The 18,193-nt window shown below is 33.6% G+C and overlaps 1 protein-coding gene across 1 annotated transcript in view; it reads left to right on the top strand.

Moving 5' to 3' along the window:
* Positions 1 to 18,193, top strand: part of FBN2 (fibrillin 2) — a 256,177-nt gene that overhangs the window by 162,863 nt on the left and 75,121 nt on the right. Inside the window, exons 17-23 of the mRNA XM_008068800.2 lie at positions 1,320 to 1,373; positions 2,483 to 2,608; positions 6,192 to 6,317; positions 10,709 to 10,828; positions 14,997 to 15,134; positions 16,060 to 16,110; positions 16,582 to 16,707. Of these exons, the coding sequence (XP_008066991.1) occupies positions 1,320 to 1,373; positions 2,483 to 2,608; positions 6,192 to 6,317; positions 10,709 to 10,828; positions 14,997 to 15,134; positions 16,060 to 16,110; positions 16,582 to 16,707 (741 nt within the window). The remainder of the gene's footprint in view (positions 1 to 1,319; positions 1,374 to 2,482; positions 2,609 to 6,191; positions 6,318 to 10,708; positions 10,829 to 14,996; positions 15,135 to 16,059; positions 16,111 to 16,581; positions 16,708 to 18,193) is intronic.

The raw sequence follows: 18,193 nt of genomic DNA, 5'->3' as shown, positions 1-18,193 counted from the left end.
AGAAATATGAAATGAGGTCTCTTCATTAAACCTTAAAATAATTTTTACATGGAATATATAATTTTTTGTTATTTTTTAATGGTAAATTACTTTCAAAGCAGACACCAAAGATTAAAATACACATGTAAACTTGGAAAATATTTTCATGTGTCATTCTGCAATCTTTTTAGGAATTTACATTAGTCAATAACAGAAGATAAAATCCTCTATAGAAAAAAGTGTAATATACACAAATAGAATTTCACAAAATGCAAAGGTAAATGGAATATTACCATGTAAAAAGAGGTCAGTCTCTCTAAAATTAAAATAAAATAAAATAAGGTGGCATTGTTGTTGCCATGTTGGTAAAGTACAGACAATTGATTTTTCCCAGTGATAGTAAGAGTATACAAAAATAGGTGCTTTCTTATACTGCTGATGGAAGGGAATCTAAGGCATTTAAGGAAGTGACTATCCAAAACCTTCAAAGGGCATAAACTGTGAGTAGGTTTACTTCTGAGAGATTATCCTAGTTATAAAGTTGAACTTCATACTATTTGTGATAGTTGCTAAAAGTTGGACTAACCTAATTTAATCAGTAAGATTTATTGAGCTTATGTGGTATCTCCACATGACTGAGAAAAAAAAATTAAATGGTCTGTTTAAATGGGGCATTGACATGACATGTCAGTGATAGAGTACTCGGGAACTAAGGCTGCACCCCACTCCCAATTTCTATGACCTTTGGAGAGTTACTGCCATGGTTTTTTTGTTTGTTTGTTTAGCTTTTTTAATTGCCTTTTTCTTCGTTTTATTTTTATTTATTTACTTATTTTTAATTTATTTATTTTAAAGTTGTGGGGTGCAAGTGGCCCTTTGTTACAGTTTTCTCAGTTATAAAAGAGAGAAAACGAAAGCACCGAGTTTGTGGTATTGGAAAGATTAAATTGTTAGATGTAAAATGCTACAATACCAGGTACCCAGGAAAGTAGCTATAAGTTTGGGCTGTTATTATTTTATTATTAAGAGAAAAACACAAAGTTGAAATGCAATCTCTATAATACAATTTTGCATTTTCTTAGTTTCCATATTTAGAAAATATTGAGAAAAAAGAAAAGAAAATGTATTCGTGATATTCAGGATGATGATAAGTGGTTTTTATTTACCTCTTTATGCTTACCTGTGATTTCAGGATTCTTATAATAATTATGTGCTAGAAAATGTTAATTTTTTTTCATTTTAAAACTAATGCTCATAGTTCTCCCAGATGAGAGTTAAGTGTCTTATATATGGAACAGATTTAGAATTTTTTAATTTTTCTATTTATTTTTATCATACAGCTGAATTCCATGGCCTTTGTAGTAGTGGAGTTGGTATCACTGTGGATGGAAGAGGTAACTCTATGTGATTCTCAATCTTATAATAATTTTATGCTGTAATGTATAGATTTATAACTATAATATTAATTGTATGTAATATGAAAATTACTAGTGTAAAATAATAAGGTAAATTATCTTCTAGAACAATGGTTAGAAGATAGATGATATTAAGTGGTATGTAAATGGACATTTTTCATTTCAGATAAATATGTATGTGTTAAATATGCATTGTTAAAATGTCACTAACAAACTGCTCCATGATTTATTGGATATCAGTGCTTAAGAAGAGGCTGGAGTTAGTATTAACTAGGTTTAAATGAAGAGTCAATTTTAGAAGAAAATATTGAATAATAGTGCAGGTAGAGTTAGGAAGAAAGCAGTCTTTAAGAGATAGTTGATGCAGATCAAGTGTGGGATATATTGCCCTAAAATAATTTAAGACTATTTATGCATAATAATACTGGAATGTTTTTACCTAACTAAAGAAGTAGGATTCATAAAAGTTTTCTTATTTAAATTTAGTATTTTAGCTAACAAAGTTTTAATAGGAAATCTTGAACATTTAAGTACATATATGTTTACAATTTTCAAGCTCATTTATATTTTAATATATAGAAAGAGATTCATCTGCATTTTAAGTAAAATTGTAGGGTTCTTTAATCTGCACTCTACGTTAGTTGACTGCAGAAAAAAATAATAAATTAGAAATATCCTATGCCTTTGGGGACCATAAAATTATATAGGCCACTCTAATAAATCTCTGTATTTTAGTTAGATAGTTACAGAAACTAATCAAGTTGAGTTTTCCTTTGTATTTTCAGCCAGCAGCATATAAATTTTCTTTGTTAATATTCTTTGTTAACAAGAATATTATATGATTTAATTCTTTTAATTTCAGCCTGCTCCTTTTATTATTATAATTTTAATTTCCAGTGTAGTGCCCGGTATCTCTTAATTTTATTCTCTTACTCTTTATTGCCAGTTCCTTTTCCTTTCTGAAAGGCAGGCAAATGGTGGGTTTGCAGAAGTCAACACTTCATAAGTTAAATTATCTTTATTAGACCAGCATTTATCAACAAACAATAGAATATCTGAGAGCATTAAATATTCAATATTTACTGCAGATATCAATGAGTGTGCTTTGGATCCTGATATATGTGCCAATGGAATTTGTGAAAACTTACGTGGTAGTTACCGTTGTAATTGCAACAGTGGCTATGAACCAGATGCCTCTGGAAGAAACTGTATTGGTAAGTTATTTATTATAAAATACACTTCCAGATAGTTTGATCTCATGAATTAGAGGAGAGGTAAAAATATAAATAAGTGACTAAAACTAGAGCTCTTACCATTTTTTTTTTGTTTCTTTTGTAGTATACATTGATCTAAAAATACCAGAGTCAAATTTTGTTAGACAGTAATAACTTTTTTAGCTATACTTAATAGTTGCCTAAATTAGTGAACACATACTAAGTTTTTAGTTTTTTTTCCTGCATATATCTTAACCCTCAAATTTTTCACTAATAAGCTCATTTCAAAAATTAACAGGGCAGTATGGATAATAATGTCAAGAAAATAAAATGCTACAGATAGAGATAACTTTGACTTTATAATGAAACAACCAGTTGCTGCAATATATCTAAACATGATAACTAGGACAAAAGATTTTTTTTTTTAATTCATAAAGGAATGTTTGATAAGCTTCAGGTATATATGTAATCTATGTTTAACAAAAGAAAGGAGAGGTGAATCAGAAGGTTTGACAGTGTTTCATTGTTTTCTCTTAGCTCATGGGTTCAAGATTTTGCAAAGAATCTAGATTTTCTCATAGAGCACTTGTATAGTTTTATAAAATGAATGGTATTCAGTCCTTCATTATGCATGGTAATTTTGACAACCAATAACTGATGACTTTTACAACCAAATGTTGATTATTATTAGAAAGAAATACATTTTTCTGTGTTTCTGTTAATGGTTTGTAATATGGAATATATTCACTTGATCTTGAATTGAAGATATACATATGGAAGAATGTGTGAAGCTGTATTAATGTTATATACTTAGGACAGATTTTGATACCTTATAGGTATCAAAATCTGTCCTAAGTATATAACATCAGTCAAAGATTATTTCATTTTATTTTTTTTAAACTGTGGGGTGCATTTCAGGGTTAGGTACATAAATGGCCCTTGTACAGAGATGAAGTGTGGGCCTCCCATTGGTCCTCACTTCACCTGGTTTGGGATTAGGTACCCTTATTAGTGCTATATGCTCCCCCCTCCCTCCCTGGCAATGACCCACTACTGCCAACCTTTCATGTAATATTATGGTAAATGTTCGGTGTCCACTTATGAGTAAGAACATATGATACTCAGTTCTTTGCTTCTGTGATAGATCACTGAGTATGAGGGACTCTAAATCCATCCAAGTTGCTGCAAAGTTCATAATTTTGTCCTTTTTTATAGATGCATAATTTTCCATCATGTATATGTACCAAATTTTTTTTTCAGGTCCACTTTTGATGGGCAGCATGGTTGTTTTCATGTTTTTGCTATTGTGAATAATGATGCAATAAACATGCTGGGCAGGTATCTTTTTTGTAGAATGATTTGATTTCCTCTGGGGGTATTACCAGAAGGGGGATTCCTGGGTCATATGGAAAGTCGATTTTTAGATCTTTTAGAAATTGCCATACTGTTTTCAACAGAGGTTATACTAGTTTCCACTCCCACCAGCAGTGTAGAAGCATTCTCTTTCTCCACATCCTCTCCAGCTTCTGTTGTTTTTTGAGTTATTAATGATTGCCATTCTATCTGGAGTTAGGTGGTATCTCAGTGTGGTTTTGATTTACATTCCTTTAATGATTAATGAGGCTGAGCATTTTTTCATTTATCCGTTGGCTGCTCATATGTCTTCTTTTGAGACGTGTCTATACATATCTTTTTCCCACTTTTTATTAGAACTGTTTGTTTTTTTCCTTTCAGCACATTTGAGTTCCTTGTAGATCCTAGATGTTAGGCCTTTGCCAGATATACAATTGGCAAATATATTTTCCCATTCTGTGGGCTGTCTCCCTACTCTTTTAATGGTTTATTTTGCTTTGCAGAAGCTTTTCAGGTTTGATGAGATCTCACTTGTCTACTTGTCTATCTCATCTCTTATTGCTTGGATGAAATAGGATCCCCACCTATTATCATACACAAAAATTAGCTCTAAATGAATCAAAGACTTAAACGTAAAACCTCAAACTATAAGAATCTTGGAAAACACAGAAGGCACCCTTATAGAAATTGGAATAGACAATCAATTTCTGATCAAAGCCAGAAATGATTGAACATTTCTAGCAAGTAAACTGAGCTAGCTTTTATTCACTACAAGCAAAGTCAAAATTTCCCCTGTTTACATGGACAGCTAATGATCCCATTATAACTTGATTACTTCTATAAAAATCTTATTTCAAATAAGGTCACATTCTGAAATACTGGGAGTTAGAACTTCAATATTATCTTTTTTGAGGAACACAATTCAATGCATAGATAGAAAAATGGGTAAGAAAATAGTGAGGCAGTCACAATTTGTGCCCATATTGTACTCTTATGGGAAAGTTACGGCAAACTTTAAAATATAATGTTAATCTTTAAAATATCAAGATTCAGAATTGGAGCAAATACATGATATCCAAAGGGGAAAAGATAAAATAAAACACAAAAAATGATAATGTCAGTGGTAATGGAGTACAGGAAATGCTTTTCTGATCTCTCTTCCAAATCTTCACACTGTCAGATTATTTTTTAATAAAGGACCAGTGTTATTTGCAAGACTAAAATTATAACTTTAAGTAAAAGGAACTCTTCATACCAGGGTTTTTATTTCTTTCTATAATTAATTACACTTTGCAAAAATGAGAGTGCTGATATGAAGGTATAACTCAATGTGAACCTTTTAAATTGGAGGTTTAGTTGTTATTATAGGCTGTTCTAGACTCTAAAGGATTATACAAAATACATAATTAATTTTTCATTAATAACTAATTGTATCTGAGATAGAAACATAATGGAAATAGATTAGTAAATACCTTTTGTTTCATTGCTATGTGATGCATTCTTTCTTCTATTCTTTTTTTTTTTTTTTTCCTTGAGTCATAGTCTTACTCTGTTACCAAGACTGGAGTGCAGTGACACGTTCATGGCTACAGTAGCCTTGACCTGCTGGGCTTAGACAGTCCTTCTGCCTCAGCCTTCCAAGTAGCTGGAACCACAGGCACATGCCACCACACTCAGCTAGCTTTTTGATTTATTGTAGAAATGAGGTCTTGTCATGTTGCCCAGGCTGGTCTCAAACCTCTGGGCTCAGGCAGTCCTCTTGCCTCTGCCTCCCAGAGTGCTGAGATTACAGTCGTGGGTCTCTACACTCAGCTCTTTTTAAACATCTTAATCAGGAAAAGCATGAAAAATACCATCTCTTACTTTTATCATATATAAGCAAGCATATAGGCAAATTAAGTTAATCTTTTGATATATTTTATGAGTGCTTTAAAAGATATCTAATACCATTACAGGACAAAAAGCAAATGAAGAATAGAACAAAGTAGTAACGTACCCTTTCCAAACTAGCACAGTTTCCACAGACTTTAAAGCACCTTAAAAGCAGCCATCACATAAGAATGTCCCATTTGAATAAAACGAAATATATTTTGCTTAGGATTAAGGAGTGTGCTGTTGCATAAAAAGTCTGAGAGAGAGGAGTGAGGGAAAAAGAAAAATTAAACACTCTTGGTCACTGTGACACACGTTTAAATTTGAGTATCTCCTATCTTCCAATGTTTGCTTTCAGACATTGATGAATGCTTAGTAAACAGACTACTTTGTGATAATGGACTGTGCCGAAACACTCCAGGAAGTTACAGCTGCACGTGCCCACCTGGGTACGTGTTCAGGACCGAGACAGAGACCTGTGAAGGTAAGAGGTGTCTTCTTTGCCTTCTTTGTGAATAGAAAGTACCTACAGATGTATAAATTGTAATTACACTGATGAAGCAATAGATTAAGAAGAATATAGTTTGAATATTTTCTTTATTTTATAATCTTATCCAGCCAGTCTGCCTGTTTTAGAAATAGTATGCACCTGACCTAGTTTACAAACACCTTCCATTTGATTCCATTCAGATAAAATATCAACAAACATCAGGGACAAACATTTTGAAATGGGGTAAAAAAAATGGAGGGAACCATATTGTTTTATCCTGAAATAATATATATCTTATTTATGTTTTCTTATTTTGTTTTCCCCTTTAAAAACCAGTCCTACACATTAACCTAGAAACCTGAATTATAATGGCAAAGTTAACTTTTAGTCATTTTATTTATGAAATGATAAATGGATCGATTTATGAACTGATAGCCCAAGAACTTGACTTGGAAAATATTTGAGGTCTAAATAAAAATGGTAATTATAATCAAATTTTTAGTCTGAGGAAATTGTCCTTTTGATTTGATAATTTAAGAGTTGTCATTTGGGCTTGTAGATCATAAACCAGTATTTTCAAACTTTCTTTTCTTTTGGCCACATTTTTTTCTGCGGTGAAAGTTACTTAAGTGAGTTAAATGCTTAGGGAAGTCCTTATTTTTAGTGAGATGCTGGCAAAGTGATGAGTACATTCAGTTATGTTTTTGTGTCTTGATCAAACTACTACTCATTGTTCCTGCTTAAGTCTTGTTGTGTGGGCCTACAAAGGAGTCTCATAACATTCCCAAATCTAGTTACTGCTTCTGAATAATCACTTTTTTAAAAAGATTTTTATCTTGAATTATTATGGAATAGCTCTTTCCTTCTTTGTTAAATTTGTTTCTTAGTGATTCCACAGCAAAGAAAATTGCAACAATAATACTATGCAAAAACATATTAACATTCTGTCTTTTTCGTACTGTTTAACTTCAAAGCATTCTTGTGAACAGGCACCAGTTAGGACCACGGAACAAGATGCCAAAACAAAGATGACTCTACTGAAGTCAATTACAGAGTGCAATGCAAAGTTTGTAAAATTGGAGGAATCTCTGAAAAACAGTAATTAGCCTAAAGAAATTAAAAACAAAAAGCACCTCGGCATAAAAATCTCCTTTTCCCAAACTTAGTTCTGGTAACTGTTTCCCAGATAGTCTAGCATCTTTTCAGGAACTCCTCAAAGAGAAGCATTCATTTCATTCCCAGTTAAAGTATATGAAGATTCATCTTCTCCATAGATGATCAAGGGCATACTTAAGAGTTTGAAATACCTTTCTACAGGTTATAAGAGCCCTCTTTGTAGACCAGCTCAGGCCTCTCACAATGTATTTAACTACAGAGTCTCTATCTTCCAGGTCCTACTCCCTCTTCTAACAGCTATTATTTTCCAGACTTGCTCTGAGAAACATACTTGAGAAAAATTATTCTAGCTATATTTCCTTCACAATGTTTTTGGAGAAGTAGGAGATTTCAAAAGTTTTTGTTTTCCCAACTTTCTACACTTCTTTCCCACTGTGCTTGATCAGTTTTCTGTATTGTATTTGAAAGGTAGCTTCTGCTAAATCTCAGGAAACTTTGAAAGCAAGAGCAGCCTAGGATATCAGATTTAACTGAGGAAACTCTAGATTTAACATGGACAACTGGTGATTGTTGGGACTGATTTCCCTGTCCACAACAACACCCTTTAGGGCTGTTGTGAGAGAGTTACATATGGATGGTGTCTGTTTTTGTTTGCTATGTATACTGAATTGGCAATAATTATTTACAAGTTGTTTTTTGTCCAATTACAAGTAAGATAGAGTAGAAAGGTACTAAAAGCTAAAATACCAGAGAAGTTCACGAACAATTAAGAAGGGTAGGAGCCGATGTTGTTTAATAGTGTAACCTTCAATGATTATGTAAATATTAAGGCACATTGATACTAAATTAGGCAACAGTAAGGATTAGAGAGTGATCGTCACTTATTTTGTTCAAAGTTGCTTGTTCTTGATAAATCTGAACCGTTTCTTTAATATGAAAACAATTTTTTATCTGTCACTCAAAGGAAAGCAGTTCATGTTATGTAAATAAGGAAATGATAGACAACTATTTTGGCTACAACCTTACAACATTGGAGGAAATAAAAATGATTTATCATGGGAAATCTTACCAAATAACTGTTGTTTCTACACTTTCTTCTCACTGTTAAGATATTTGCATTTTATTAGGTGTTTTGCAAAAAATAGATCTGAAGGCCATTAATCTTTTTCCCTTGGGTCTCTTCCTTATTTCAGCTGTTATATTCAAACAGTAAATTTTTCTGTCTGAAGCAGTTGTCTTCATTCTGTTCTTTCTTAACTAATTTCCAAAGACTAGACAGGGAATTATTAGCAAACTCATTGCAGATTTTAGCTTTCTGTGTGCACATTTGTTATATTAACTAATTTTATTTGTCATTCATGTTTTCAAAAGGCTATTTCAAACATTTGACAAATATTGATAACAAAGAAAGTAAAGCTTTTCTGAAATTACAAAAACTTTATTTTACTTTTTTGTTTGAGCTCTCAGAGTCTGTGAAAGTTAAAATTTTTACAGCAAGCACTGTGGTTTAGATTGTGTTTCCAGTGACATAACTAGTTAAATGTAAACCAGATGTGCTTTGAAGTTTATTTCCAGGAATGTACAGTGAACTACTTCCATGACATTTATAACATAAAAACATTTTATTTAAAGGAAAACTAAATAGTTGATATTTGTAGTTGTCATTGCATGTGTTTATAATGTTTGAGTTTATAATTGATTTATTTAAAATAGGGGTTTCTAAAATACAAAATATTGACATTTTTCTCTTTTTTGGCTTCTTATAAATGAAATTAATAGGAGAATTATATATTGCCTCTCCTCAGATTAGTTAATTTCTCCCTTTCTGATTATCTAGTTTCTTTTTATGTTGTGTTTTTATGAAAGAATTTCATCACTCTGGGACAGATGTCTCTATTAGAAATCTGTTCTATATTTATAAATCCTGTTCTCATATTTTTCTTTTAAGAGATTTTCTCACACAAGCAACCTGAAAGCAAAGTACATTTATATTTCCTAAAACAACTTCATTTTAAGAATTAAGTTAGCACCTGGTACTTCTTCAGTAATGTTGAGGTGACAAAAAAGCAGCATGCCTGTTATCCACATTTTCAAGTCCAGTGACTTGAAAATCAACTCTGAGCCCTGCTCTTTAATGATTAATTTAATTCATATTTGACTTGAGACATCCATGAGTAAGCATCACAGTCTTCTAATTATTTGTTTACATGTTTTCCTCAATATAGTAAAGTGCTTTATAATAAACTCAAAGAAATGTTTAGGAAAAGAAAAAGTATTCTTGTGAACTCAGAAACCCGAATGTTCAATATAAAATGTGTAAAGGTATGCTTACCTGTTTCAGATAACTAAGTAGAGAAAGAAATCTGTGTGCCACTTCTTTACACTGAGTGGTTGAATTTATACTGAAAGTATCTTTGATATTGTTTCCAGTACTTTACCTGAAGCTTATATTTACTTTTCATTAACTCCTATGTTCAACTATTTCATTTTATGGACTTGACATTGTCTTTAGTCTGCACTTGAGAACACAGGTGCACTGCAGTTCTGTTTACTTCTGACCATCAAAAGAAATTGTTTAGATTACAGCATATGATTTAATTTACAACTCAAGTAATATTAATGATTATAGAAGCCATTTAAAGTAATTACTCATACTTCAAGTTTCTTTGATTTTTATTTTACCCAAATTAATTGTGTTTGAAAAACCTTGGTGGACTAAACAGGTAAATGTGAACAGGTAAAGAGAGAATGGTAGATAGTGACTAGAGGAGAATTCTGTGCCCAGCATGAGACTTTCAGCTCTTTTTCCTGATTTGTACCCAAGCGTTTGAAATTAAGGCCAGCGTTATGATATTTTGCTTCCAAGATAGGCTTTTTAAATGCTTTCAAAGCCTCACTAAACCATAAATGACAAAAACAATCAGTCTTTGTTTGTGCACAAGATGTTGCACATGAAATTACATCTTGTTATGGGAGGAAAACTAATCCAATTTGTATAAAGTTGGAATAATGGTTTGAAGAAGCACATACTGAACCCTTTCCCAGTAGGCTGATCCTGGTAGTCCTACTGAGTTCCCAGTCCTATAGATGTGTGTCCGTGCTGTGAAAATGCATGTCTCCAGTCCTCATTCACTTTATGCCTCATAGATCCATATTAAAATTACAAGAGCCAAGTTTACCAGACATTCTGGCATAGCATAGCTTGTTGGAATAATATTTTCCAGAAACACATGGCAGTTCTAACAGAATCTTTTCCTTCTGGATTGTAGATATAAATGAGTGTGAAAGCAACCCATGTGTCAATGGGGCCTGCAGGAACAACCTTGGATCTTTCAATTGTGAATGTTCGCCTGGCAGCAAACTCAGCTCGACAGGATTGATCTGTATTGGTAAGATTCATATACAGTACTGATATCTCAGTTTCACTGCTAAGATAAGCACACACTTCAGGCCTTACTGCGGATAAAAACAAAACATTATTACAGGAAGCTAATAATTAGAAGTTACATTAGTTGGTTTTTACTCACCATCAAGATAGGAGCAAAAGATAATAGCATAAACTAGGTAGTCTTTTCAGTTTTGTTAAATTCTAGAAATCTTTCAATAAGTAGCTATCTTATAACATAAGCATTTCCAAACCACACACCTATGTATATTTGTTGCTCTAAATATGCTTTAGGCATCAACACAATCAAATCTCTACTGCATACTTTATTATAATCAACCTTTGATGGTAAACAAAAATGTGATGAAATTTTGATTCAGTTAACAGGGCAAGAATTTGAAGGTTTAAAACACATAGAGGGTATTTTTTATTTTTTTATTTTTTCCCATCAATTATAAATTTTGGGGCTCTAAGGAAGAGAAGATAACTATTTTCTTGCTTTCGAAAATCTCTAGGGGGAAAGATTCGAAAACTTCTAAACTAACATCGTTTAATGTCTCAAATGTTTAAGGTCAGTTCTGGATAATGCCATAAAATGTGTATAAAAGAATATGGTCTGATCTATTATTATAAGGAAAAATTCAGCCTGTGAATGGGGAAAAAACTGTCCGAGTAATTGTTCCCTACTTCTAATATCTGTGACTCCATTCACTAGGCATACCACAGTTCAAACCATTAGCCAGTATCCACCTTTAAAGTGATTTCAATATATATTCCAAGTAGGAAGATATTTTGATTTCACACAGTATCAAATTAATTGGCAGATTTTTTTTTATCTATCCAAAATGAATTTTCAATTTAATATTTTTCAAAAATAATAGTATTTTCAGTATTATGTCTAATATTAGCCGTATGTAGCTGGATGCTAGAGTACCTGTTTGTTACATGAAGAGAAATGACTAAGTCCAGAATTATCAATGAAAACCTCTTTGGAAACACCAGCTCTTCATTTCCCGGTGAGATACAGCTGGTGAAATCTGAGCCTTGTTCAGCTCTCAGCATTAGGAAATAGACTGCCATCTGCCTGGGGCATTACTTTATTTCTTATAGAATTCAGGGTTGGGGTGCTGGGGGGAGGTGTGTGGGTTGGATCCAGGAAGACAGAAATATTTTTGCTAAGCCACAGTTTCCAATTGAAATGGAGTCATTTTATTATGCAAAGGAAATGAATTCCGCATTAGTCAATTAATGTCACAGAAAACTAAATCTGTATGCCACTTGAGCATCAAAGGTATCTCAGTTTTTGTTTCATCATATAGACTTCTGTTGTTTTGGCCTTTTACCCTTATATTTATTAATGAAACAAGAACAAAGACTTTTTACCCCCAAGTTATTATGTCATTCTTCTGATTGCCAACAACTAAACACCACCATATTTTTCTCAGTCAATGTGTTACGTGTTTTCATTCATTATGATGCATTTTAATATCCTAGTCTAGAGCTGCTCAGAATGCAATTTACCTAATATTTTAAAATGTTACACGTCCTTGTATCTACTTTTTATTAAAAAGATAATTCTAGTTTTCAAAGGAAATAGCAAGATAAACATAGGAAAAGTCATGAATGTATTTTTTTATAGGACTTTCAGTGGGTCTAATCAGTGGTTAGCTTGCAACTTTTCTTTCAGAATCCAGGTCTCTAAATTTGGTACTGAATAAAAACTTGATGATGTGATTATTAATTTAAAGTTGGTTAGGTCATATATAAACTAGTTGGATGGTAAGATTATTTAAGGATTTAGAATCTATTCTTCAAACTTCCTAAATGTAAATTAATCTTAAACAATTCTGCAAACTGCTTAAAAAGGCTGCTATATTGTGGTTGGTATGACTAATATAGAACAATAAATTTGATTAATCTTTCCTGCATGACACTGCTCTGGTCCGATGGCTCTGTGTAATCCTGACCGGTTTTCCTCATCATTGGCTTAGTCTGCACTCTGTCCCCAATTTGCATGCATGTGGCAAGGGTAGTGACCACTCTGCTGTCAAATTCAGTGCTCTATTCTTGTTCCTCATCTTAGATTATTAGCAGTGTTTATCTAATACTCACCCCTCCTTCTCAAGAAGTATCGTGTTTTGGCTTCCAGGCATACCTGTCTTCTTCTTTCACTTTTCTGGCCCATTATCTCTGTTTCTTTTGCTAAGTCTTCCTTATCTTTTTGACCTCCAACCTGAAGTTTTCCACAAGTCAGTCCTTGGACGTCTTTGCTTCTCGCCTACAGTCAGATGGCATCTACTTTGACTTTCACATTTATCCCTCCATCCTCAACCTCTCTATTAAATCCAGATTTGTATTTCGATCTATCTGCATAGTGTGTCCACCTGGATATCTAACTGACATTTCAAATTGAACATGACTAAAACTTAATTCCTATCTTTTGGCTAAAACTTGAGTCTTCTAGAAACACTTCCATCTCAGCAAATGGCAAATCCATTCTTCCAGTTGCTCCCCCCCCCCACACACACACACAAAACCTTGGCATCATCCTTGATGTCTTTCTCTCAAATTCTACATAGAATTCATCAGCAAAACCTATTGATTGTACTTGAAGTTTATTTAAATTTTAACACCACAACCAACCCCTAACCCAAATCACCATCATTTCTCCTCATGATTATTACTATAGCTGCTACTTTACCTTTTTTCCCCATACTTGCTACCCAACAGTCTATTTTCTGCATAGTCACCAGGTAATTCTTTTCACACATAAGTCAGAGCGTGTCATCCTTTATCTAGGAACCCTATCTATAAAGTCTTTGGCACCTGAGTCTACTTAGTAAAACCCAAGTCCTTGCCAAAGCATGTGCTGCCTTCATAATCACTCCTGCTGTGACTTTGTCTCCCCATGCTCTACCTACCCCCCCACCTTAACCCCACTGGCATACTTCTTGCTCCTATGTGTCAGACATGTTCCCATCTAGAGTCCACTTAGATCACTCTCTGGCTGGAATATTCTTCACCCAGGTTTTCATGGTTTATTCTCCTTATATCTCTATTCAGATGCCATATCATAAATTATGATTTCCTGACTATCCTATGTATGCATAGGAAAAATGCCTAAAAGAAAATATAATAGATCAGATATTAGCCCTGGGTATGTTTTAGTGGTGATTTTATCAACGATGTTTATTTCTTCTTAGTTTTAAAGGTTTTTTTGTTTGTTTGTTTGTTTTGAGTTGAGTCTCACTCCGTCGCCCAGGCTGGAGTGCAGTGGCATGCTCACGGCCACCCCAGCCTCGACCTACTGGGCTCCAACGATCCTTCTGGCTCATCCTTCCAAGTAGCCGAAACTACAGGCATGCACTACCATGCCCTACTAATGTTTGATTTATTGTAGAGGTAGGGCTTGCCAAGTTGCCCGGGCTGGTTTTGAACCCACGGTCTCAGGCACTCGCCTCGACCTCACAACGTGCTGGGATTACAGGCTAAGCCACTGAGCCAGGCCTTGAGAGGTTTTTTTAATTTCAAATTATTCATCAAATAATTATCCTCAGTTGGAGAAATATTAGCTTTCTCCACAAAAGGACATAAATTGTGTGTGGTTTATTTGTTAGGCAATTGGGAGAGAAGGAGATTATTTGCAGGATTTTATTTGATAAAATCTTAAATACAAAGCATTTGTCATAAAGGATTAATTGTATTAACATTTTTCACACAGATAATGATCTTATCATGGTAATGCACTGTGTTTCTAAGTATCAGCATAAAATTCAGGGGCAGTACCTCCTTGAATATCAGTACATATTGTAATATTAATTACCATATTATGTGAGATATATATATATAGTACATATGTATACTATATCATATTTGAATGCATGTACATGGAAGTGAGTTCAAAAAATATGCTACTAAGTTTAAAAATCTTTTTTTTCATACTTTAACAAATGCCTCATATTTTTTTTCAAGTTCAAAAATATGCTACTAAGTTTAAAAATCTTTTTTTTTTCATACTTTAACAAAAGGTATATGTAGGTGAATTATATCTTCTTCAGTGGTAAGAGCTCCCCAATTTTTTTTCATACTTTAACAAGTGCCTCTGGAATATGTAGCTGAATTATATCTTCTTCAGTGGTAAGAGCTCCCCAACATTTTCTATTCCTTTTCAGACAGCCTGAAGGGGACATGCTGGCTCAACATCCAGGACAGCCGCTGTGAGGTGAACATTAATGGAGCCACTCTGAAATCTGAATGCTGTGCCACCCTTGGAGCTGCCTGGGGGAGCCCTTGTGAGCGGTGTGAACTAGGTAAGAGCCCGGCTGAGGGACTTCAGGGCTTCTTGTTGGAAAACTTCTTCCTCAGCTAGGGCACTTTTTCACTATGTATTTCCTTAGTGAAGACAACCATATAATCATTTACCCTTGCTAAAATATTACCTTTTCTGGCTCAATTTTTTCACCACCTGAAATGTGTATTTAAGGCTAGGCACAGTGGCTCATGCCTGCAATCCCAGAACCGGGGAGGCTGAGGTGAGAGGATTGCTTGAGCCTAGGAGTTCAAGACCAGCTTAGGTAACATAGCAAAACTTCATATCTACAAAAAAAGAAAAATTAAAAAGCAGCAGGGTGTGGTGGCATGCACCTGTGGTCCTAACTACTCTGGAGGCTGAGGCAGAAGGATCGCCTGAGCCCAGGAGGTCAGGGCTGCAGTGAGCAGTGATGATTGTACCACTTGCGTTGCAACCTGGGCAACAGAGTGAGACTCCAACTCAAAAAAAAAAAGAAAATATGTATCAATATGTATTTAGGAGGTCTGGTACTGTATGCAGACTTTCTAAACATTTTAAACAAGGAAAGAAATCATCTAGAATCTAGTTACTAGATACCTGCTTCCTCCTGTATCTTTATTTAATGTAGTATTCAAGTAGAACTTGATTACTCTGTCCCTTGAATTTTTATTTGTTTACTTATAATCCAGTTGTCAATCTCAGAGCAAGAAAGAATTATGGGAAAATTATGAGAATCTCAATATGGGTCAATACCAATGAATTTGCCATAGCAAGTCATGTGCCCTACTGAATGAAGAGGGGACAGCTGGAGTCCTCAGACTTTAAGACTCGGCCTTATGTTTTTTCTTTAGTTCCATTTAGATGTCATTATATTGTTTCTTGAACTTAAGACACTTGTGTTTTCTTTCATAATGAAGTAAAAATGCGTCTTAATGTTCCTACAGATACAGCTTGCCCAAGAGGGTTTGCCAGGATTAAAGGTGTTACATGTGAAGGTGAGTGTATTCTTGGATGATACTATAAATCTTTAAAGCAGTATGCAAAATTAACGTTCACTCTCAAACTTTGGAGATATTTACCATTAAAAAAAACCTTGAAATTGCAATAAAAATACTCAATGTAATCAACAAAGCTTTAGCATAATACTCTCCGGAAACAGCTTAGAGTTTCCCATTTCTCCTCTTTATGCAGTTGAGTAAATTTCATAAGGCCATCACTAGCCTTTAAGGCCTAGCAGCTGGCAAATGTGCATGTCTGGGCTGTGTTTTATGGACGGGCAAGGCTGTGGTGATTTTCACAGCTGGTGCCTAGGAAAGCGGGTGGCTGGGCTGTGGAATATTTCTGCTTAACTCAAGTAATAATCCAAATTGTATTGAAGATTGAATATGCTATACAGGAAGTAAGACTACACCTGTTTTTTCTATTTGTAACATCTTTATTCCTCCACTTGCTCCTTTTCCCTGCAGACGTTAATGAGTGTGAGGTGTTTCCTGGCGTTTGTCCAAATGGTCGCTGTGTCAACAGCAAAGGATCTTTTCATTGTGAGTGCCCTGAAGGCCTTACATTGGATGGGACTGGCCGTGTATGTTTGGGTAAGATTCATGCCTTCATGTATTTTATGCGCAAAACGAGCCATGAATTTTCTTGTCCTCTGGGAAGTGGCTAGTCCAAATCCATTGAGTCTGTACTTGGGAAAACTTCCTTTAAATGAGATATGTGAGGGGAAATACTGGAGGATATTTTAAAAGTAAGTGTATTTAAGTGAAGTAGTTTCTGTTTCATACCGAAAGTTGGTACTGCTCAAAAACCTATCTCAAATATTTCATTTAAACTAGATACTTTAGGCAAGTTCAGTCTTTCACACTGAGCTAATGAAATTTAAAAAAAAAACAACTATATTTTGAACATAGAAGAAAAATTGGAGACTAGAATTTGAAAAGTTAGCCTTAATCAGCTCATTGCAGCTGCATCCTTAAGATAGTGGGAAAGTCATGGGCAACATTATGTTACTCTGTTTGAAAGCATTGACTGGTCCTGGTTCTACATTTACCACCATTTAAAGTTTAAATTTTCTTAATTCTTTGTTTTTTTTAAATTAAAGGAGGACTCTCTTTCGATACCATATTATAGGGATGGCAATTTGGACTTTTTCTTTACCACTGTCATTGTTGACTGAACATGATTGAAAAATAAACTTATATTAATTTTTATTGTATGTGTCAATAATTTTTCAGCTACTTAAAGAGATTTTTTTTCCCAATAAGATATGGAACAATAAATTTTTAGTTTGTAAAACAACTTTACATAGGTCTGTATTTGTAATTTAATCATATAAACAAAAAAAGCATGAACAATGGTAGTGTTACATTCAATGATCTTTAAAGTATTTAAATATATCAGTGATTTTTAAAAATTAGTAGTGAGAAAAAAATTTGCAGTACCCTTCAGTTTAGTTATTATAATTAACACAGATTTTATTTTGTTGATTTTTGACAGCATATTTAAATCTGGATTGAAAGCATGACTATAAGATCATATGAAATTATTTAGAAAGCATAATATCCAAAGTACAAAAATGAAGGAAATTTTTTCAGATTTCTAAATATTTTAAAAATTGTCTTAAAATTATCTACAATGTTTAGAAAAAAGTAGATTCTTTTGAAAATGACAAAATAATAGTATCAATATGGTCAAAGGACAAATGAAATCAAGTAACCAAAGGATATAATATATGAAGATACATCATTGATTGTAAATTTTCACTCAGCAAAATAAATTTCCAAAAACATTATTTAAAATAAAAATCTTTGTTTTTAAAATAACATATTAGATTCTTTATTTTTGTACTTTGGTTAAGTGTTTTTGTCACTACTTGGATTATGCTACATTAATTCATTCTATCTAAGGATATGAGAAGGTTCCAAGAGACTGACATATGAAAAAGTTAAATATTCTAAGAACAAAAGATGTGTAAATTGCTGTGACAGAACGTCATCTAAATCAAAGATCCCAAACTCAGATGCTTTCAGGGGCTAGGCACATAACATAAATGAGTGAAGTGGTAATAAGGAATGGTGG

Source organism: Carlito syrichta, unplaced genomic scaffold, assembly GCF_000164805.1.
Source record: "Carlito syrichta isolate Samal-C Ts95f unplaced genomic scaffold, Tarsius_syrichta-2.0.1 Scaffold311525, whole genome shotgun sequence".
NCBI classification, from domain to species: domain Eukaryota; kingdom Metazoa; phylum Chordata; class Mammalia; order Primates; family Tarsiidae; genus Carlito; species Carlito syrichta.
Note: the sequence above shows the minus strand (reverse complement) of the source record. Positions and strands in the feature narration are given on the sequence as shown.